Below are 24,046 nucleotides of genomic sequence, written 5' to 3' on the forward strand. Positions count from 1 at the left end.
TGTTCACCAAACCCTTGTTTCCTATCTGTCTTAAATATTTTGTTCAAGCGATGATATTGCATCCATGTTGTTAACATTTCTGATAATTCCTTAAATTCTTTTAATTTAAACTCTCCTCCGTCTTCTCTTAATAAATTTCTATAAGTTGCCCAACCTTCCATCATATTCTTTTTCTTTACCACTATGTCTTCCAATGGTGAAAGCCAAAGTGGTGTTTCTTTCTCCAATAAATTTTTATATTGATCCCATACTCTATACATTTTTTCTTAATTATATGGTTTGTGAATCCTTTATGTACTTTCACCGTTCCATACCACAAATAAGTGTGCCAATGGACCAATGCATTTTTCAATCTCAACTCAGCACACATATAATACTTTGAAAAGTGGGTTGAAGTAGACCAGCAGAGTACATACATAACTCAGGAAGCCAACTTGCATTGACTTTGTGAAGCATAAAATGTCTATGGAAACCCACCCTATGCAAAAACTTGAAAGTCTCCCTTTTGGTTAGCTTTGTGATGAAAAATGTCCTGTTCTATTTGTCTAAAACCTTTTGCTGCCCTTATTGCTTGCTTTGGAAGAAGGAAGTACATTAATTTTCAGACTTAATAAAAGTGTGTCCGGGAACATGAAATGCTTTCATTTACTTGATGCAGAAATTTATTCTCTTCAGGATCTTTGCTACCACAAGGTCACTAGAAAGGCAATATTTTTTTTTTTTTTAAAGGACTGCAAGTTCTGAAAAGCTGGAGTTTTGCAAAATTAACAAGCTATCCAATGTAGGCCTTGCACTGAGATGTAAGAACTTTCAAACAGGATGCTTATGAATCAATACAATTGAGGAATTACTATTCTTGTGCTGCATGTGCACTTTGGATGACCATAGATCCAGAGTCCTCAGATATGCGTAGTGAATACATATGAGACCCTACACTTTTGCAAAGGCTTGCCAAGAAGACCAGCTTTGAACGTAGCGAAGGTTCCTTTCCAGACAATAGGTTTATTTGACACATATTTGTATGGCGCAATTGAGAGTTCAGTACACATCACATACTTGTAAGACACGCATCAACTCTCTAAGGTAGACTGGCATTATTCTTTGCAAGTGACACAAGCAACAAAATGTTGCAGTGCATCATTCCTCCTAAAAGGAGTGTTCCAGTTCACGGTTCTAGCCGGCCGTTCCCTCCAGATAAATTATTCGAGTCTCTCCTTCTCTCTACCCATTCTAACGTTTGCCAACTGTCAATCTACATTCCTGGCTATTTAGCATACTCAGTCCTCTTTTGGCTGTATTTTGGGACTTTTAGGCTTGTTTTTTTGTGAGGGGTTGCTTGGATTTTTTTTGTACTTCTACAAAACTTGAAAGCATGCTGATACTTCACTCCTGCTTCTTAATGGCCCTATTCTGGTAACAATCCTGGCAACATTCACCGACTGAGTTCCATATTGGAAAAAAGTAGTAGTTTACTGGGGGGCGGGGTGGATATCTAAGACCCTAGCAGAACTTGTTAAGTTTGCAGCAGTTGACATTTGGACCAAGGCTGTCTTTACAGTTACAGACTTTCAGCCCTATGCCACACCAGCTCTCTGTATTGCACAGCAAGGCAGCGGTACATCACTGCACTGCAAATGTCGAGATTCACCTGTCATTCCTCAGGCCTCCAAAGTATCAAGGTATTCTTCTGGATGAGCCTGTTCATTTGCAGAGATCACTATGAATCTCTGCTGTGGATGCCCTTTCTTGGGCAGTGAAGTCAGCGGCAGTCGCGGACCAGGCCTTTTCTGTGAAGGCTCCCTCATTGTAGACTTTTCTTCCCAGACACCTTTGCCAATTGTCCTGTCCTGTGGGCTGCAGTCCTATGCATGGTTACTTGGGGGTAAATCTCTCAGTGAAGTTTACTTATGAACACACTTGCAATGGCATGTGGCTGCTATCCATAGTATCTCTACACTTAGGCAAGAAGAACCAGCTGCACAAATATAAGATGGGGGACACCTGAATTGCCAGTAGCACATATGAAAAGGATCTAGGGGACTTAGTAGACCACAAGCTGAATATGAGGCAACAGTGTGATGCAGCAGCAAGAAAAGCTAATGCTATTCTAGACTGCATCAACAGTAATAGTCTCGCTCTATTCAGCCTTGGTCAGACTGCACCTGGAGTACTGTGTCCAGTTCTGGGTGCCACAATTTAAGAAGGATATTGAGAAGCTGGAACATGTGCAGAGAGGACAACCAAGATGATCAAGGGTCTGGAAACCAAGCCTTATGAAGAGCACTTGAAGGAGCTGGATATGTTTAGCCTGGAAAAGAGGAGGCTGAGATAGGCATCTTCAAATATCTGAAGGCCTGCCACATGGAAAAAGGAATAAACTTGCTTTCTCCTGCTCCACAGGACAGGACCTGAACCAATGGCTTCAAGTTACAAGAAAGTAGATTCTGACTAAATATCAGGAAGATCAGCCCAATAGTAAGAGTTGTTCAATAGTGGAACAAACTCCCACAAGAGGTTTTTAAGCAGAGGTTGGATGGTCATCTGCTATGTATGATCTAGTTGAGATCCCTTCCAACTCTACAATTCTATGATTTAGAAGTGTGATAAATATTCATTTTAAGTGTATTCTGAATGTTTTGGAGAAGTGGATTTTGGTCAGATGAATAACATTTCAGGCACAATTCCAGCTACTGATGAGGCTGCAAACCTGTCATTACAGATGCACCATTGGAATTAATGAGAGGCCCAGCAAGACAAGACAGATGGTATGAACTTGTAGGAGACTGGCTACATACATCTCAGCAGAGGAGTCATATTTTAAAAAAAGATTTAAGAACAAATGTAAAAAAAAAAGTAAAGAAGGAACACACTATCTTACTAATGCCTTCCGTTAATAACTTAGGGATGTGGGAGAAAAGGCCATCATTTTGATGCATTAGCTTTGCAAGGATTCATGGCTCAAGGGGAAGAAAAAATGTCCCGAAGGCAGCTCGGGAGCAGTTTTCAACATCAGAACAGTTAAAACGCTACACAGCCATCTCTGTCTTTGCCTCTGTGTTTATTCCAGACCAGGAATACAAACTGCAGCTGTGCAACCTGCTACTGGAGCAAAATTTTGCTTTCCATAACTTTAGCTTTTATTTGCAGATAGGTAGCCGTGTTGGTCTGCCATAGTCAAAATAAAAAAAATCCTTCCAGTAGCACCTTAAAGACCAACTAAGTTAGTTCTTGGTATGAGCTTTCGTGTGCATGCACACTTCTTCAGATACACTGAAACAGAAGTTGCCAGATCCTTCTATATAGTGAGAAGGTGGGGAGGGGTATTACTCAGAAGGGTGGTGGGAATTGGAGATTGGCAGGTAGCTGAGATGAGCCTGTTGACGACTCTTAACGACTGTAATAGGTCTTACAGGAAAAGGCATGAGATAATGAGATAAGAATCCAGTGTCTTTATTGACATCAAGAATCACAAAACAGAGAAACCAGTAGGAGAACACTTCAATCTCCCAGGACATTCTATACAAGATCTCAAAGTAGCTGTTTTACTACAAAGGAATTTCAGAAATAGACTGGAAAGAGAAGCTGCTGAATTGCAACTCATTACCAAACTTAAAACCATGGAGAGACCTGGTCTTAATAAAGACACTGGATTCTTATCTCATTATACATGACTAAGCCATTTCTCACCTTCTCACCCCTTGCCTTTTCCTGTAAGACCCATTACAGTCGTTAAGAGTCGTCAACAGGCTCATCTCAGCTACCTGCCAATCTCCAATTCCCACCACCCTTCTGAGTAATACCCCTCCCCACCTTCTCACTATATAGAAGGATCTGTTTCAGTGTATCTGAAGAAGTGTGCATGCACACGAAAGCTCATACCAAGAACTAACTTAGTTGGTCTTTAAGGTGCTACTGGAAGGAATTTTTTTATTTTAGCTTTTATTTAATTTTCATTACAGCCAGTTCAAAAATACCCACACGAGAAAATAAAATAAGAAATCATTTGTTGTTGAAGCAGGGGTGGCCAACGTGGTACCCTCCAAATGAGGTTGGACTCAAACTCCCATCAGTCCCAGCTGTTATAGCCAATGTCCAGAGGTGTTGGGAGTTGTAGTCCAACACTACCAGTAGGACAGCCACATTGGTGACCACTGATTTCAGACATCTATTGAACACTTTGCATGTCTGAACTCATGTATAGAAAAGCTGCAAAAAATAAAATAAAATCGGCAATGAAGATACTGGAGAACTGAGGCAATAAAAACAAGAGCAAAAATCAGAACAAGCATTAAGCAGCCATTAAAACCCACAAACCAGAAAAACTGTAAAAGAGTAACACAATTAAAAGACTTATTAAATAAAAAGCTTTTAACCCGACACCTAAATGTCACCAATGAAGGTGCCTCCTGTTATCTGCTGTGGGGAGAGTGTCCCAAAGACGAGGCACAACCACTTAATTGCATGTTGCAAGTATGATACGCAATAAAATCATTAAATAAAATGGCAGACCAAAGTTCCACTCTGCGGTCCGCATCCATCTGGAAAATGACGCTCCTGATGAGCTCTCTGCTCAGCAGATGAGAACATGCTTTGTTTGGATGCAGAACATCCCATGTTCAATCCCTGTCATTTCCAGGAAAAAGGATGCTGGGTAGTAGACAAAACTAGGCCAGGACAAATAGTCTGAACCTGCTATAAGGCAGCGTCCTACTAAAAGGTATCACTGCTTCTGCCAAAGCTTCTTTAAGAGAGCAAGATCTCAAGTCCCTAAAGCAGAGCTTTCCAAACTTTTCATGTTGCTGACACAATTTTTAGACATGCACCATTTCACAACACAGTTTCACTAGCAAACTGGAGGTTAAACTAACCCCTTTCCAGCCCCAGGAGAAGCGGTTCGCGGTCGTGTGACACACCTATACACTGCAGCCGACACACTAATGTGTCGCAACGCACAGTTTGGGAAGCTCTGCCCTAAAGACTATGTTGTGAAAAGGCCTTGAAATGCTTGCAGACAGGCAAGGCATCGAATCAGCATCGTGACAACATGGGTTTAACTCTGAAGGTGCTACTTAAGAGGCAGTCTACTCAGAACTGAGGCTCAAGTTTGCCATGTTTCTTCCTTTAGGAGGCTATGTTGTTTATCCAGTCTTTCACGTTTGATGTTGTTCCACTTTGGCGGTAACACTGTGCTCTGGGGAACATTTTGCTCTGAGTTTTGCAATGCCTCAAGGGCAGAACATACGGGGAGAAGAAGAAGAATGTGCAGGCAAGCAGATCCAAGGCAAAACTGAATTCTGAGCATCGCAGGAACATCTTGCCCTACCTTTGGTAGGCTGATAACCAAATGTCCAGTTGTTTGAGATCTTTTAGCAGCGCTGTTATCTGGCTTCACTTCTGCAGGAAGCACAAGTTGAAACACCTGAAAAACCCAAAACACACAGACAAGGAACTACGCCATTTGTGATATAGATACTACAAAAATCATAAGTTTACCAGACTTAGTTTTGTGGGTTTACAGGGATGTGAAGTATGAATCAGGAAGAATAAAGCATTTGTGACCCAGATAGAAAAACATGCAGTTATATGAATAACATGTCTTTGATCCGAGAGGATTTTTTTGACTTAAATCTCTCTTGTGGTATATATTAATACCAATCCTAACGGGTGATTTGCATCTTAAACAGTCCTCATTTACGTTGCAAGTAATGACGAGTGTGTGTGTGTGTGTGTGTGTGTGTGTGTGTGCGCCTTCAAACATACACGTATGCCTTCAGTGTTGTCAGTGAAAAGTATGACATTTTAAAGAAGGTTATAGCATAGTACTTAGGTTATATTGGCAACTAAATGAGAATAATTATGCTAGTCTATTTTAGACTGAAAGTAATTTTTAATCTGCATTTAGTAGTGTGATTATGAATACAGCTTCTAATGTTTAGCTTAGCAGCACTGGCATTTTTAAAGTCAAAAAATGAAGAAAATGCAAGATCTACAGGGATTTTTAAAAATGCTCCATCTCTCTATTCATGATATATTACAGCTCTTAGGGTGATAACTCAACTTCAAGTTATCCCAAATAAAAGCTTTAGCAAGAACAAAAATGGCATGGAAGGGGAACTTGACTCCCCATCTTAGGGCCTTTCTACATCATCAGTTAAATATATCTTCCAATTTTGCTTTTGCATAATACTCCCGAAATGGCTAATTTCAAAAGTTAAGATAGCCCACCTGAATGTAACTGATGCAGTGTGGCGAAGCTGCTTTTCAAAAGTTAGCTAAGAAGTATACTCCAGCCAAGAAAGTGAGTGCAAATGCAACTTTGCATGGCAAATAACAAACGGACTAAGCCTTTTCTTGCCACAGTGTCTTGGTGCCTGTCACCTTATTTCATTTTCACTGACATCATGAGATGCAAAAACTATCAGGGTTCATTAGACTTGGGTCTCAGAGTGGAAACCTACAAGGAACTGAAGGGAGAAGAAAGGCTTTCTTTGAGTCCCCCAGATTGAAGTGATAAAACTGGAAGGGTGAGGTAATAGTAGGTTTCCTCCTTCACTCCTTCTAGAACTCTTCCCACCAGGCCAATAACATCCATAGAACAAGTACAGGATTGACATGTTGAAGGAGCCAATATTAGGAAGTGGAAAGGAGTCAAAATTAAACTTCTGAAAAACATAAAATAAAAGCAATAACAACAAAGCATACTAACCTTTCCCTTGATCATTACTCGGACGTAAGTAGGCTGTACATCAATATCAAGTAGGGAGGTGTCTAGATGTCTTTGAAATGGGGAGGGAAGGGAGTCCATTTAGTTTAGTAGTTCCTTAATTTATGAGCCTTCCTTGGGAGGATTAAACTCCTCTCTGTTCCCTCCTACAGCGGCTCATGTTACACCAAGAGTCACATGGTTGAATTCAACACTTTTACCCAGACCAGACCCAAAGGGGAAGGGGAGAGAGAGAACAGTGATATCACTCGAGCGACTGAAACAAGATTCAAACCCAAGAAGCAAATCACCCGTAGAAGAATACAGGCACACCCAACAGTCAACATAGACTGGGTCTCAATTTGCATGAAACCACAGGTGAGAAATGTTTACCGCTGTAGTGAGATAACAAACCTGTCTGTATTAAGGGTCAATGAAATTGCATCAAACCTGCAAATGAAATCCAGTTCAGTACCTTTGCACTAAGGGCCAAAGTAGATGAGATGCTGTCAGATCGCCCATCTCTTTATTTCATTTTTTTAAAGCAGCCTTGGGGGAGCATGACTCGGGTTGAGGCTTGTGTGAGTGTGCTAATGGTCTGCCCTGAAGCATTTTCCTTGATGTCAAAACTCTCCCTTCTCCCACAACACTGGTATTTGGCCCAGTTACGGAAAACAAACAGGCAAACATGTGCAATATAATATTTGCTGCTTCACATAGCCAATCTAAAACCATCCACTGTGCATATGAAAGTATGAATGGAAAGCCAACAGTTGAGTAACTAATAACATTCAGCAGTGTCCAAAAGCAGGCACAGCAGCAGTGCAAATATAGTGATTTTTTTTCTGACCTGTATACAGCAAGATCCAGGATGAATTGGTTGTTTGCTTCATCATCTTTTAAAGAGAAAGGAAGCCTAGCAATAATAGCAAAAAGATTTGCACATTACTAGAATTGAAAGAAACAATGTGCAGACTTCAACTGCTAGTTGCTTTAGATTTAGCATTAACAAAGACATACTTCTTTCTTTTAACATATCTGCAGAATCCTACAGAATATCACACAAACTGTGCTCTGGTTTATTGCTTATGAGTGACACGAGGTCAGTTTAATTCAAAGCTATATATCAGTGCTGGAAGAGAGACACCTGCTGGCCAAAAACTAACAAGAAGGGGTGATGGTAAACATTATTCTTCTATCAGGAATAGAATTTGTTTTGCAAAGTGCTTTCCACGTCCCATTATTTCAACAAGCTTTACTGAGCTATGCATTATTCTACAAACTGAAATCCTTGAGCAAACCATTGAGAAAATCAGTATATAAGATGATACAAGTATTTGGGATAGGAACATACGAATCTGCCCATTTTGGTCTACTCTGACTGATAATTTTTTTAAAAAAACTGTTCTTGCCTCTTGATAGCCTTAGGGAAGCCATTATTTTCTTAGTCTCAACCCCTGCTCTGCAATGTAAGCTAATATAATGGGCAGTATCTGACAAAAGTCAAGGACTTTTGGCTGTGCAATGGAGCTTCCCTTCCTTCTCCTCAAGCAATCCCCACATGCCCCCTAAATCTGTTCTGGAAAGGTTCCCCTAATGCTCCAGAGCACATTTCGGAAGGGCACACAGGGAGAGAAGAGGGAGGGGAAGTTTCATGGCACAAAAAGAAATCTCTGCACAAATGGAGCTACACTGTTGGATATTGCCCACCATTTGTAAAACCTTTGGAATGCTCCAAAGTGCTATTTAAAGGCTAAGAATTATAATAACCTTGGTATAATTCGATCTCACCAATCCAACATTTTTCATATGCATTCAAACTGGGATGGGGAACCATCTTACTGGACTCCAACTCAAATCAGCCTCAGCCTCCATGTCCACTAGCCAGGAACAATTGCAGACCAGCAAATAGAAGGGCCAAAGAGAGCATTAAAATGCATTAAATCATCTCTGCATTAAAATGACGTTGTGAAACTGAGTTGCACTGGGTGGGGGGGATATTACTGCTTCTCACAAACCTGCTTAACAGTTTATAAAAATCTGGCCCTCAATATGAATCCATTGAAAGAAGGCGATAGTACATATCATTCAGTAACTATTGACAACATGAGTCTCTGGGGCTCTAGAGCTTTCTTCAATATGTCTGTAGCTCCCAGAACCATAATTCCGATCTGTCAACACAACATTTTAAGATATTACACACTTGACGTCTTCACACAAGCAAGCTACTCCTATTTTTGTACAGCTGTCAACACATTTTTACAGCAAAGCAGAGACATCGATAAAACAGTGCGTTTCTTGTGAGACACTGTAGGTAAACATCAATATTTCCTTCCTGCCACTATTCTTCTTTCTTCTCATGGCACTCAGGTACGCAGAAGATTTATTCATTCTCTTTGTAACTTACTTGATCTGAATAAAGAAAAGCAGCAAAGGCCAGATCGTCTTTAATGTGGAAATCCTACCTAAGGCATTGGAGGAACCAAAGTGTGGGGTCTTGATGTCTATTCAAAAATTCTCCATACCTTGAAACAAGTGTATACAGCATATGGATTTGGGGAAATATGGAAAATTTATATGTGCATATACATTTATATCATGAGATTTTAGAATCTGACACAGATTCTGGTAAATTCTCAAAACTGCGTATAACTTAACCAATTCCATCACTAAAAGGCCACACAACCCAAGTGATCATTCCTCCTTACATACTTAGGTTCATTTATATTCAGAACTCTTCCTTCTGGAGTGATTAAAGTCCTCGGTGGTTTCTCTTTCTTGGTTTGCTCTCTAACAAAGAAAAATGAGGAAAGGATTTTCAGTATTTTATTGGTTTTTTTTTCCTCTTTCTCATCCTTTCTGCAAGGTAACCAAGACAGAAATGGGAAGACAAGAGAAAGATTTTTGGGCTTTTAAATAAAACACAAAAACATTTGCTTAATGCAAGGAGGACGCCTGGCATGTTGCTCTACTTTAGAAATGCAAATAAAGTTAAAACTGCAGTCAGTTATGTTGTCATCCCCCAATTGGCTCAGTTCTTGGATAATAAATGCCAGTCCAAACAGAAGGATCTTATGCTGTTTCCAAATAACTGCTCTGTCAATGCTAGTCTTAAGCACCTAATTTTAATGAAACTTACTCCCAAAGGAGTATACTTATAACCAATGTGCCTGTACCCCTGCTATTTGAACATGGTGCATGGATAATATTGTAAAGAAGGAGTGCTGATTTCACTGCATGCAATGGAACCTTAAAAAGAGGAGCTCTCCATGGTACTTTGAAAGCAAGTCATGTATGGTTATCGCAACGGATTCTAATGTAGAGATGGTAGCTGTTTCTTCATGAGCACTGGAGCCAGCAAACATTCCGCAAACAGAACTGCAAGCGTCTAATCCCCAATCTCTCTGCAAAATCTTCCCCTCCTGCCCTTAGCAAAATATAAGCATATTGGAATATACAGTGGTACCTCTAGTTGCGTTCTGCTCATTACGGACTTTCAGCTTACAAACACGGCAAACCCGGAAGTGTTTACTTCCGGGTTTGCCACACGCGCATGTGCAGAAGCGATCTGTGAGCTTCGTGCATGCACAGAAGCGCTTAATCGCGCTGCACACATGCGCAGAAGAGGCAGGTGCGAATGGCACCCCGAAACGGATTAAGTACACAACTAGAGGTACCACTGTACCCCATATACTTAAGTCACTGTTTTTTGAAACTGAAAGGCTTATACCCTCCCATGGGGAGAGTGCATCACAAAGATATATTTTGTACAATGGGTCTGCAAAAGTACAGTGAAAATGCCTGCCTGATTTCAAGAGGAAAGGATAGGTTCCAAAGCATAGGTTTTGCCACACTTAAAGACTGATTTCTTACAGGTGAGGAATGAGAAGTATGTGGCACTTATAACAGTGCCAGTTCTGCAGATCAAAGTGACCAAGTGGTCATATATGGGGCGAAGCAATCCCGCAAGTAAACTGGTCCCAATCTATTAAGGCAGTGGTTTTCAACCTGTGTGCCATGACACCCTGGGGTGACTTGAATGATGGTCAGGGGTGCCACGGGCAACACTGGCCTCTGTCCCTCTTTCCTTCCCTCCCTCCTCTGATGCCCTCTCACGTCTCTGCCTCCCAAAGGCTTGCACAGCTGTTTATTGCAGCAGCCCTGGCTATAAGCTCTGCAGACAAATGGTGCCTCTGGGAAGCACCTCTCTTTGGGGCAGGGGGGGCAGCTCAGAGACCAGGGAAAACAGCAGCATCTGCCCGAAGGACTCCCAAGGAGAGGGAAGTGGCTGAAGGAACACTTCACAAGGGAGTGTATTCAAAAAAGGGTGAGAGGCTGTCATCTCTACATGCAATGGGTGACATAACTGGGCTCCTGAGCCCTACAGAAGTGCTGCAGAAAGAATGTAGTTGGTTAAGGGAGCCATGGACTCAAAAAGGTTGAAAACCTCTGTATTAAGGGCTTAATATACTGATAGTAAGACCTTGAACTTGGTCTGGTAGCAAATAGGCAACCAGTGCAGATCTAGAGCATAGAGTATTTGAAGTGCTTCATATTCATTATCTCAGGTACCTCCACAAAGGCACTGCAAAGTAGGCCAGTATTATTTCCCACCCACCAAACACACTGCAGATGGTGCTGAAGGAGAACATCTTGCCTATTCTCCAAGCTACATAGGAGTACCTTATCTAAGAGTAGCTCCTGCAACACTGGGATAAATTTTAAATTACTCAACCACCTGGGCAGAACCAGAGAGTGCAATTCTGGCACAGATACGAGATTTGAACCTGAGATTTCATGGCTCAGTCACCATTCAGCCAGTCTCATGAGAGAATTTGATTGGTCCTGCCTTGTGGAGCGAGTGGGAGGAGCAATCCACCCACAGATCCCCTTCTCTACTGGAGGAAGATTACTTCCCAGCTTTTACCATTTCCTGTACTCAAGCATCACCTCACCTTAACTGTTACCTGTAACCATGCACCTTGCTTTAACCACTGCTTTAAACTACTGCAGGGTACCATGGGGCATTTATACAGGTACATTCTATAGCAGACACTCATAACCAATATCTGCAATATTTTTGTGGCACAATAGTTATTGCCCTAATAAGGATTCTGGATCTTTTCTTACAGTCCCACACAACTATCTCTACTTTTTTATTTCTGCAATAAAGGTGTTGTGCAGATTATAGTCATTAGACCTAAGCGATGCTGAATACCACTGAGATAGAAGGGGCAAAGATTAACAATATTTGGCATTGTAGATAAGTGAAAATCAGTGCAAACATGGCAAAAGTGTATTAGAATTATACCTGTTTTCTTTTGCTTTATTTTTTTCTTCAATATATCTGTGAGCTTCTAACCTAGCCTCTGGAGTATGAGGCACAGGTTCCTCCCAAAAGGCTCTCTCTTCTTCGTCATCTTCCTTTATCACTAAATCACGGTATTCATTTCCTTTTTCAGCCTTCTGCTGGCTCTCTTTCTCTCTTACAGAATATGGGCTGAAAAAAGCAACACGCACACAAAGTATCTTTGAAACTTTATTAATTTTAAATCATACCCCGCTTTTCAATAATATTTCTGGCATGCATTACATTGTAATAAAATATGATTGAAAGTGGCAACTAAAAATGTAAAAGTCTGGGAATAAGAATGTTTTCACCAGGCGCTTAAAGTTTAGCAATGTGGATGCCAGGCAAGCCTCATAGAGGAAGTAATTCCATAATTAAAGGCCTTCTGGGAAATGATCTATAATGAAATGAAAAAGGTACTTAAATGTACCTTTTCTAAAAAACCAGAGGCCTTCCTCTTGGGCATTGTCGGCCAATTGGTGACAAAGAAAGATAGAACTTTCTTCATGTATGCTACAACAGCAGCAAGAATACTCATCGCAAAGTATTGGAAGACACAAGATTTACCCACTTTGGAAGAATGGCAGATGAAAGTGATGGACTATATGACACTGGCCGAGATGACAGGCAGAATCCGTGATCAACGAAAAGAGACGGTGGAAGAAGAATGGAGAAAATTTAAAAGCTATCTTAAGGACTACTATAAACTTAATGAATGCTAAAGTGTTGTGGTTTTCAGAAGCAAAAGGGTACAGGGATACAAGGCTAGACTATAAAAGAGGACTAAGATGACAGAGATTAGAAAGTAACAACTGGGAGTTGCTAGTTGAATTATGGACATTGGGATGCAGAGAGGGGGGGTATGGGGAAGTTTAAGAAAAGAGGTTTATGAAAATATGTTTGAAACTATTCATGTATGTCTGTCACTTTTTGTGTTTGTTTGTTTTTCTTAAAAATGTTGTAAAACCAATAAAAATTTTATAAAAAAAAAAAAAGTAATTCCATAATTATGGTGCCACCACAGAGAAGGCCATTTCTCCAGGTTACACCCATTTTGCTTCAGATGGCAGGGCAGATACTGATGGAGATTCTCAGCACATGAGAGCCCCGTGTTACCTAAAGAGACATATGATAGCCTACCATTATGCTATACATAAGTCTTTCCAGGGCAGGAAAAAAAAATCTGTATCAAGAGAAAGATATAAAATAGGCTAATAAAAACACATACATGCTGTTATTGATGTCTGTGTACCACCGCCCATCGTATCCTGGATTATATTTCTTTTGGTTCTCGTTTTTCTTCTTCTCCTCCTGCTTTTCTTGTATCCTTCTCTGTGCCTCTTCTTTTTCTTGTCTTCTTTTAATCAGGTAGGCCTTCTCCTGCTCGTGGATCTGTTTTGCTACCTCAGGGTAGCTCTGTAAAGCCTGAATCTTCTCTGAACGTCCTATCTCTTTAGAATCCAAAAACTTAAAGGGAGGGAACAAAATAAAAGCTCAATACAAACACCAAAGAAATTCATTCCCCATTCAATCATTTTTATTAAATCCATTTTAGTATACAACTGAAATAAAAACTACCCACTGTTTCTCCATGATGCTTGACCTCAGCAACTATAGCCCAGGTGACTAACCTTCTTCAGGCCAAGGATCACATCGGCTTATTGCAAACCCTTCCAGAGTTGTACACCCAAAGTGGCTTATTGTGGCTCTTTCACATCACGGCAAAGTATGTTATACCTGAACTGGGTCATTGTGGAGGTTGCTTGATGCCACACTGTATATATGTTTCTTAAAGCTACTTTAAGCAAATCATTTTTAGCTTCATGAAGGAAATAGAAGTTTTAGACAAGAGTCAAAAATGTAATTACATGTGGACTAGCTTTTACAACCTATTAACAAGACTGGTGTACAAATAGCTATGTTTTGCTCCAGGAAAAATCAAAAGCAAGTCAGTCAGTGGTCATAAACTTGACTTTTACCAATTCCTTTTCATCTTGCCTAGTAAATATCAAGTGAAAAGATTAAAATATACAAAATTTTCCTCTGGTTAAAAACCACAGTTAAGAAGCATACTTTCTTTATTTTTAGATCATGCACCCATGTGTAGGAAGAGGTATCATCTTAGAGAAGGAAATCCATCCTATGTTCCTCTTTTAGGATGGTACTGGCAATATGCATATTTATAAGCACATGTATTAAAAATAATTAAGAAATTATATCCTGCCCAATTAATCAAATGCATGTTTTTAGTTGATTAACAGTTCAGACCTATACAATGCAAACCTATACAACAACTCTCCACGTTAGCTATTTTTAGAAAACAGGCCAAAACATAATTATTTGCCCCAGCCTTTGGAACCTGATAGTGATGGATACTGGTTAGAGTGGAGGCTTAGTGCTGCTGTTTTTACAGTGGATATATGGTTTTTGTAATGAGTATGGGGTTGCTCGTGCGTAAGTTGCCGCCACTCCTGGCTATGTTGCCTTGTTAAACTTTTCAGTCTGGACAGCCCTTCACTTCGTGGCTGCCTCAGTCGCTAGCAGAATCCGTCAGTGGGCGTTTCTTAAACCTTTTCCAGCATAAAAGCTGTTTGACGCCAAGTCTCCTCCTACTCTCCCTGCGCGGAAGTCTTCTGCGCAGGGAGGGTGTGGGTAGCGGAGGACCCGTGCTCTCCCCACTGGTGTCCGGCGAAGAGTCCTGGAGCCCTCTCGCCGATTCCCCCATCTGCCCCCCTTTATCCCTGGTGTTGCGCAGATTTCCTTCCCCAGCTGATGGGCTGCCTCTCTCCCTGCTGGGTCCTTCTCCAGCATCATTTGGGAGCCTTCCCGCCGCCTTTAGCTCCGATGTCAGTTCCCTGACAGTTTTGCTTTGTTTTATATTACTGTTTATACTGCATGTTGTATTATCAGCCACACTGTGCTCTAATCTGGAGGAAGGGCAGAGTATAAAGACTTTGAATTAATTAATTTGTGTCTAAGCCCTACTGAGTTCAACTGGTAAAACAAATGAACCAAATTAATGCTACATCTCTAATCTATATTTTGCTTTAGTGTGTTGGATTAACCTGGCCCTTGACACAAAGGTGCTTGCAGTTAATATTTTACATGAGACGTACTTTGAGTTGATGAAGGGTAGCAACGACAAACTGCCTATAACCTTCAAAATCAGTGCAGGGGTTTCCGGTAAGGAAGAGCTCTTTAAGGTGTATGTTGTTTTTCAGGGTCTTAACACTGGACAATTCTCCAACGAAATTAGCTGTCAAATCCAGCTTCTGCAATTCTTCACAGCCTATTTGGCAAATAGGAGAGGGTTTGTTTTTTTTAAAAAAAGATCATTATTAACTCTGCATTTAATAAGCACACCCTCTCACCTCCGAGTCATCATGGGACACAGCTCCTGCTTGCCTTTCAATTCACAAACAAAAACGTCAGATTCTAAGAAGACAACTGACATCTTAAAAATTAGGACAGTGTGCTTGTTTCTAACTCAGACTTCTTGTAAAACAGAAGAGTCAATTAAAGATGATGTTCATTTGAAATGTGTAAAAAGTGAGAACTACTTGCAGAGTATGCTTCTGGCCTAGCTAGTCCAGCATCCTGTTCTCACAGTGGCCAAGCAGATGCCTGTGGAAAATGAGCAGGATTCAAGCACAACAGCACCCTCTCTGCCTGTGCTTTCCAGAAGCTGGTATTCTTCATAATAATAATAATAATAATAATAATAATAATAATAATTCATTATTTATACCCCGCCCATCTGGCTGGGCTTCCCCAGCCACTTTGGGCTGCTTCCAACAAAATATTAAAATACCGTAATGCATCAAACATTAAAAGCTTCCCTAAACAGGGCTGCCTTCAGATGTCTTTTAAAAGTCTGGTAGTTCTTGTTCTTTTTCGCATCTGGTGGGAGGGCGTTCCACAGGGCGGGTGCCACTACCGAGAAGGCCCCCCTGCCTGGTTCCCTGTAACTTGGCTTCTTGCAGCGAGGGAACTGCCAGAAGGCCCTTGGAGCTGGAACTCAGTGTCCGGGCAGAATGATGGGGGTGGAGACACTCCTTCAGATATACTGGACCGAGGCCGTTTAGGGCTTTAAAGGTCAGCACCAACACTTTGAATTGTGCTCAGAAATGTACTGGGAGCCAATGTAGGTCTTTCAAGAAAATTCAGAAAGCATTGCTGCCTCCAACTGTGGAGGTGGAACACAGGCATCATTACTAGCAGCCATTGATAGCCCTCGCCTACATGAATTTGTCTAATCCTCTTTTAAAGCCATCTACGTTGGTGGCCATCACTGCCTCATAAGGGAGCGAGTTCCACAGTTTAACTAAGTACTGTGTGAAGAAGTACTTTATTTTATCTTTATTTATCCATCTTAATAGCCTTAACATAAACACATCTGTAGCCCTAAATAAACAGAACAACTAATGTCTCTCTACTGACTTGCTATTTGGTAATCCCATTTATAGCTGATACCTTTCCGGATCATATACAGCAGGATTATTTAAATTCTTTTAGCAACCTTGCCCTGAAACATTGCCCCTTTGCAGGACTGTTGCTTTGCCCAGCCAGCATACAAGAAATCTTAGCCTTAACACTCCTGTAGCAGAGGGAATAATACAGAACTGTAATTGCTATCATTTCTGTCTTGCACCTGCTTCCTGTATTTAGACCATTTGCTCCCTCCTGTTCCCTGCATGTGGTCACTAGGAACTTTTGCTTTCCTTTGATCGTAGACGTGTTCTTATAGGATATAATCTATTAGAGGTGCTTAGCCTGGGGCTGACCCCATCTCAAAAAAGGGGAAAATTCGATAAGATTATATATAATACATCTAAGATTTATAGTTTTATGTGACCCAGATGGTTAGAGGGTTAATTTTGCAATTCTGAGCTTCCAAGGTAGAATTTTTTTTGTCGATACAGTTGTCTCACAGAAAAGCAGGATGAAATCAGAAGGGAGAAACAGTAGTTCTCCAGAGTTATATGCAGTAATATACAGTACTGGGAACTTCATTTATATTCTGATTAATCTTAGCATTCATTTGGACTGTTATCAGTTTCCATTTTTAAAGAGGCTCTAGCTACAGCAATATGCTTCTGCCTTGCACACTGAATGTTTCTCCTGCAATTGGTTGCTAAATTGGTCTGTGATTTTTCCACATTCTTTCATAACTGGCTTGCGCTGTGAAGAATGTAACTAACATTCAGAAGTGACTCCCCCTAAGCTCAGTCAGACTTAATTTTGGGCAAATGGATCTAGAACACAGCCTCACACTGCAATCTTACACAGGTCTACTGAGAAGTAAACTCCACAGTTTTCAGTGGAACTTACACCCCAAAAAAGATTACATTGTCTGATTTACTCTGCTGAAAGATGGGATAACAAGATGAAAAGGTGGACAGGGCTCCTGAACCTTTAATAGATGTATAGAAAAGTGGATTTCAGCCCTGAAGCACATCATGCAAGCCGCACCTGCTGAAGCCCCCTCTTCTACACGACTACTAAAGGTGCTATAGTTTTCAAATGGCTGCCCTCCTACACAATCAGATTAACATATGAAGCTGATATTGAGCCAGATCATTGGTCCATTTTTCATGGCCACAGCCTCCAGCTTAGAGGCAGAGGCAGAAGAGCTGGCCAAGTCTAGGGCTGCTGCATGACCAGCTGAGAAATTGGACCTGGTTCTCAAGGCTGATGGTTTGGAGCCCATGGAACCTTAGGCTGGTGGTCGAGAACTTGCAGAGCCTGAGTCAGGTAACTCACAGATGCCGTTCTCTGAGCCTGACTCACTGGGGGAATCTAGTCCCTCCTGCACTGCTGTATCTGCACACCAGGTGGGAGTTCACAGAAAGAACGAGAGGCACTTGTCTTCAAGCCAAGGAGACAACCCTCTAAGATCCATAGTCTTCAGGCCAAAGCACTGGAGCCTGGAAAGGGCAGGGTGGAGGAAAGCACTCATAAAAGCCTGTTTACCTCCAGCCTTTGTTGGAGCAAGCTGCTCACTTGGATCTACCCAGGGCTGGCTGGCCTTGACTCTATTGCCACCTGGTATGGCAGAGTCGGGACATCACTGAGCCAGCAGCCTCTACTCTAGCTGGCAGTAGCTCTCCGAGATTTCAGACATAAAGCAGAGATTCCAAGGGTGAAACTAAGCTATGTTCCTTTCTGCTTGCGTGCACACCTGCTTTCCATCTGCCCAACCTGCACATTATATAAACAAAAAAACCAGGTCTCCAGCATTTTCTCCTCACAATAAAAGTCTCCCCCTGGAGCCTCCTGCTTTTTGTGGGAGAGAAACAGTGACATGCTTGAACTGTTAGAAGCTCACATTTTGTTCTCAAAATCAAGTCCTCCCCCCCCCCCCCGAATTCTAGAAACAGCATAGCCAAGGATCCATTTCTAGAGATGAGGGTGAGGCAGGCATGCTGGAATATACTGGCTCTAAATTATTCTTAAAGATAAAGGTAAAGGGACCCCCTGACCATTAGGTCCAGTCATAGCCAACTCTGGGGTTGCCGCAATCATTTTGCTTTATTGGCTGAGGGAGCCGGGGTACAGCTTCCAGGTCATGTGGCCAGCATGACTAAGCCACTTCTGGTGAACCAGAGCAGCGCACGGAAATGCCGTTTACCTTCCCGCCAGAGCAGTACCTATTTATCTACTTGCACTTTGACGTGCTTTTGAACTGCTAGGTTGGCAGGAGCAGGGACCGAGCTACCACCATTTAAATGCAGAGCCTTACAGAAGATATTTGATTAACCGGTCCGATTGCACAGCTACCTTTCGGCTAGCTTGCATAGTTCAGCAGTCCAACTGCCGCACTGGAGAATTGGGCAATCACTTGAAATATGTTGCCGTGACTATTTAAGCACAATATAGTCATACCTCATGTTGCGTCCACTTCAGGTTACGTGTTTTCATGTTGTGTCCCACGGCAACCCAGAAGTACCGGAACGGGTTACTTCAGGGTTTTGCCGCTCGCGCATGCGCAGATGAGCTAAATCACACCGTGCGCATGCGCAGACACAGTGCTTCAACTTGCGTCAGTTCTGTGTTATGGACGGGCCTCCAGAACGGATCCCATCCATAGCACGAGGTTCCACTGTACTCCAAAGCTTCAATCTAGTGTTGTGCCAACTCACTCAAATAACGTATCAACAAAATTCTGTGGGCTAAAGGACTTATGTGTGAAGATCACGTACAATGTTTTGATGTCACAGGCTGTTGGGAAAGGATCCCCTGCAGACAAAACTAAAGTGAGAGCAGGTCTCTTTCTCACCCAGACTAATGAATAAGCCTGGCATGGAAGTGCTTATATTGAGCATCACCTATCAATTCAAGGAGGTGTCTCAAGCTGGATAAAGTTTGTTCCACTTGCTGAATGCAAACATCTCTGCTTGATATTCCTTCTGTTGACAGGTTCAATAACTTGAACCTAGACAAGTTAATAAATATCTGCTTCCGAGAAACAGAAAATCCATGTGTGCCCAGAATCCAGCAGGGTTTCAGCAGTACCATTCTCTATCATAAAAAGATGAATCCTTTTCCATATTAACAAGCATGACTTACATTTTTTTTTTGTAAGGCAAAGATCTTACCTTCCAAATTCTCAATTTTTTCAATGTTGTTTAAAGCCAAATTTAAATATTCAAGCTTCTTCAGTTTGCTAACATTTTCTGAAACAGAATTTATTACTGATCATGTCAATCTGCAAGGTTAGGCTTAATGAAGAAAATACAGTAATAGTTTTTAAATTACCAACCGAGCAGAAATTAAAACAGGCCCCCCAAAAAAGTATTCAAGAAGCCAAAAGACCACAGTGTTATTAATACTATTATTATTCATTTCATTTCTGCACCTCTCTCTATATTTTTAAGAGGATGAATCAAAGCATTACCATTCCATTCAAATAAATTAAAAGACTAGTGAATGAATTCAGTTCAAATGGAAGGGGAATTGAGATGACAGTGGCTCTGCTAAGAATGAGACTGGATCTCTGTCCCCCAAAAGGAGCATTCTGGGAGCAGGAACATGCAGCAGGGATTTAAGCAGGATGCTCACATGACCTGGCAAAAAATGGAAGTGTAAGACAAGCTATTTTAAAGGCTTGTTTTCCTTTTTGATAGGCTTGGACCAACTCAGCAGGCAGAAGGCTTGCTCCTGAAGGAGTTTTGGATCTGGCATCATTCTACGCTGGCTTACAATGACAGCTTGCTTTACACCAGCTTCTTGAGATTAAGGGAATGATCCTATACACAATTTACTCACCGCATTTGTAAGTTTCAGAGGAAGCAGAAAGGAAAATTAATGAACAACTTCCTGGTTATAGCTTGTGAACTACCGTATTTTTCGCCCTATAGGACGCACTTTTTCCCCTCCAAAAATGAAGGGGAAATGTGTGTGTGTCCTATGGGGCGAATGCAGGCTTTCGCTGAAGCCTGGAGAGCGAGAGGGGTCGGTGCGCACCGACCCCTCTCGCTCTCCAGGCTTCAGGAAGCTATCCGCAAGCCTTGAAAGCCCGGGGGAGGTCCCGCGGGCTCGCAAGGCTTGCGGGCAGCAGCCTGCAGCCCACAAGCTTGGGGGATAGCGGGGAGGCGCAGTGCCGCCACCCCGCTATTCCCCGACCTGATCTGGAGGCTGTCGGGGGGGAGAAGCAAGCTTGCTTCTCCCCATCGCCAGCCCCATAAGCTCGGGGTACAGCGGGGCAAGCCGCTGCCCCACGGAGGCTAGAGAGGCTGTCCCTGAAGGCAGAAGGGGGAGACGGAGCGCTCCGTCTCCCTCTTCTAGCTTGGGGATGGCTGCGCAAACCTGGGGGGGAAATAAAAAAAAATTCCTTGATTTCCCCCCCAAAAAGCTAGGTGCATCCTATGGGCCGGTGCGTCCTATAGGGCGAAAAATACGGTATTTGTATAGGACAAAACAGAAAGGAGTTTTTGAAAACGGTTTTCTCTTCTTAAAACGTTATGAGCCTTGAACACCTTATCCCTTTTAAAACTTTCCCCTCCCAATATCATCTTAGACCATTTTCAGCTGTCAGACGGATTAATACATCACTGAGTTTACTCACCAATTTTGGGGATCAGATTATTTTGAAGATACAGAATTTTCAAATCCCGGCACCATTTGTCAAGATGTTCTATTTTCTCTATATTCTGCTGGTGTAAGGAAATTTCTTCCAAGGAAAAGATTTCACAGTTGTTATGTTCTGCCCTTTGTCTAACTAGCTCTTCTGTGACTGAAAGAAATATCATAGTAAATACAGAAGCAATTCCTTCCATCAAGTAAGGCCACATTCATTGCTTTAGAAAGATATCAAAACCAGAAGTGGGTTTTATATTCTCACTTCTGTATTTGATACTTTCTAAGGCAATACTTCTTGCAATAGCATAGAAAAATAGAAGCTGCCCTTTGGTCCGTCCAGCTCATTAATGTTGACACTGACTGGCAGCAGTTCTTCAGAGTCTCAGACAGGACTCTTTCCTAGTCCTACCTGAAGATGCTGGGGGGTGAACCTGAGACCTTCTGTGGTGTATAAAACATGTGTTTTGTGGGGAAATTAATCTCATCACAGGAAAAAACAATAACATAACACCTGCCTCCTTGATCCATGCCCGTCTTGGCTGATTAGGGAGTGTCCAGATGTTGCGCGGACCCCCCTGGTTGAAATTATCAATTTGTCCCTTGACACGGGGACATCCCCAGGGGAACTGAAGGAAGCAGTGGTGCGTCCACTCTTAAAGAAAGCTTCATTAGATCCCTTAGACCTATCCAATTACCGCCCAGTTTCAAATCTTCCATACCTGGGTAAGGTAATTGAGAGAGCGGTTGCTGAACAGCTTGGTAGGTTTCTGGAGGAAACATCGGCATTAGATCCATTTCAGTCCGGTTTCCGTCCTGGTTTTGGGACGGAGACGGCTCTGGTTGCCCTAACAGATGATATCCGTAGACAACTGGATCGAGGCGGGTCAGGACTGCTGATCCTTTTAGATTTGTCAGCAGCCTTTGACATGGTCGATCATGATCTTCTGGACCATCGCCTTGCAGACGTGGGGATACAGGGCATAGCCCGTAACTGGTTGTGCTCTTTTATCTCTGGTCGGGGACAGAGGGTGGCACTAGGGAGGGAAATGTCGTCACGCCACTCCTTGGTGTGTGGAGTGCCGCAGGGCGCAATTCTCTCCCCAATGCTTTTTAACATCTTTATGCGCCCCCTTGCCCAGATTATCCGGAGCTTTGGGCTGGGCTGTCATCAATATGCTGATGACACTCAGCTCTATCTACTGATGGATGGCCACACCAACTCGGCCCCTTACACACTGACCAGATGCTTGGAAGCTGTGGCTGGATGGTTTCGTGGGAGCCGATTGAAACTAAATCCTTCGAAGACAGAGGTCCTATGGCTAGGTCAGGATAGCATGGGGATGAGGGACCAACTCCCTTCTCTTGCGGGGGCCCAATTAGTGCCATTGCCTTCCGTTAAGAGTTTGGGTGTAATCCTTGACGCCTCCCTTTCCATGGAGGCGCAAGTCACAGCAACAGCCAAGGCGACATTTTTCCACCTTCGCCGCATCAAGCAGTTGGTCCCTTACCTTTCCCGCCCCGACCTGGCCACAGTGATCCATGCGACAGTCATCTCCAGGCTTGACTACTGTAACTCGCTCTACGCGGGGCTGCCCTTGAAGCTGTCCCAGAAACTCCAGCGGGTACAGAATGCTGCAGCGAGGCTCCTCACAGCGTCTCTGCCATGGGAGCATATTCATGCAGTGCTTTTCAAGCTGCACTGGCTCCCGGTGGAGTACAGGGTCAGATTTAAGGTGCTGCTTTTGACCTTTAAAGCCCTTCACGGCCTAGGACCCTCGTACCTACGGGACCGCCTTGCCTGGTATGCCCCACGGAGAGCCTCAAGGTCCATAAATAACAACACCCTAGTGGTCCCAGGCCCTAAGGAAGTTAGATTGGCTTCAACCAGAGCCAGGGCCTTTTCAGCACTGGCCCCAACTTGGTGGAACGCTCTGTCTCATGAGACCAGGGCCCTGCAGGATCTGATCTCTTTCCGCAGGGCCTGTAAGACAGAGTTGTTCCGCCTGGCCTTTGGATTGGAGCCAATTTGATTCCCTCCGCCCCCTTTTTCTTTTTTCTTTTCCTTCTCCTGCAATGAGGCTCCATTTTAATATTTTAATGTTCCATTATTTTAATGTTGTATTTTATTTTTGTTTTTAAGTTGTAATCACTCATCTTGTTTTTATTATTGCTTGTAAGCCGCTCTGAGCCCGGCCTTGGCTGGGGAGGGCGGGGTATAAATAAAAAATTATTATTATTATTATTATTATTATTGGTTAAATGATGCGCAGAACTGATCTCATAAAGAATGCATTCCAATGCTGTTTTTGTGGGAGATTTTGCAATTAAACCTAACAATGCATGTCTATGCTAGTTAGTAAATAAAGACCACAAAGCTGTAAATTTCTAGAGAAGGCTCAGCTGGGTCATGCTCCTGTATTTTGGGGGCGGGAGGGCGGGAGGCTTGTTTCCTATTCCTTTTGCTCTCTTTTCTCTTCTTTTTGAACCATGTAACGGACCAGGTGCATGAGACTGGGGCTCCCGAGTGCCAGACTCCATGTTTGAAACTAACTGTTGCAATTTATACTGCAGAGGTTTTTACCTGTGTTGTTTTTGCTGTAGCACTGAACAATGCATGAATGAGACCTCTGGTCACCGTAAGTAAAGCGTTTAAACTTACTTAAGTTTGTAGTCTATTCACTATGAGAGAGGGGTAGAGGCAGGGGAGCACACTGTGAGCGCTCAGTAGTTTTAAATTATTTTCTATTGATCTGAAGTGCTCAGAAAAAATATGTCAAAAATTGTAGAAAGGTTTATTCTACGATTTCTACTTTTAGTTAAGTATTTTTATTTATTTACTTGATGGGGGGCAGCTATCCCCACCACCACCACCACTGCCCCCTTGCCTCTGCACATGCTCTTGACTTGCAAAT

At 42.4% G+C, this 24,046-nt stretch overlaps 1 protein-coding gene across 4 annotated transcripts in view; it reads right to left on the reverse strand.

Annotated features, from left to right (window-relative positions):
• DNAAF11 (dynein axonemal assembly factor 11) overlaps positions 1-24,046 on the reverse strand; it is a 40,385-nt gene that overhangs the window by 14,333 nt on the left and 2,006 nt on the right. For all 4 annotated transcript variants that reach the window (XM_081204804.1, XM_081204805.1, XM_081204807.1 and 1 more), the window contains exons 2-10: positions 21,121-21,288; positions 19,652-19,729; positions 15,170-15,342; positions 13,282-13,520; positions 12,015-12,203; positions 9,416-9,493; positions 7,554-7,619; positions 6,707-6,776; positions 5,324-5,419 (exon numbers count right to left, since the gene is read on the reverse strand). In XM_081204804.1, the coding sequence (XP_081060930.1) occupies positions 5,324-5,419; positions 6,707-6,776; positions 7,554-7,619; positions 9,416-9,493; positions 12,015-12,203; positions 13,282-13,520; positions 15,170-15,342; positions 19,652-19,729; positions 21,121-21,288 (1,157 nt within the window). The remainder of the gene's footprint in view (positions 1-5,323; positions 5,420-6,706; positions 6,777-7,553; positions 7,620-9,415; positions 9,494-12,014; positions 12,204-13,281; positions 13,521-15,169; positions 15,343-19,651; positions 19,730-21,120; positions 21,289-24,046) is intronic.

The sequence above is a fragment of the Podarcis bocagei genome (genome assembly GCF_964188305.1).
Source record: "Podarcis bocagei genome assembly, chromosome: 8".
Lineage (NCBI taxonomy): Eukaryota > Metazoa > Chordata > Lepidosauria > Squamata > Lacertidae > Podarcis > Podarcis bocagei.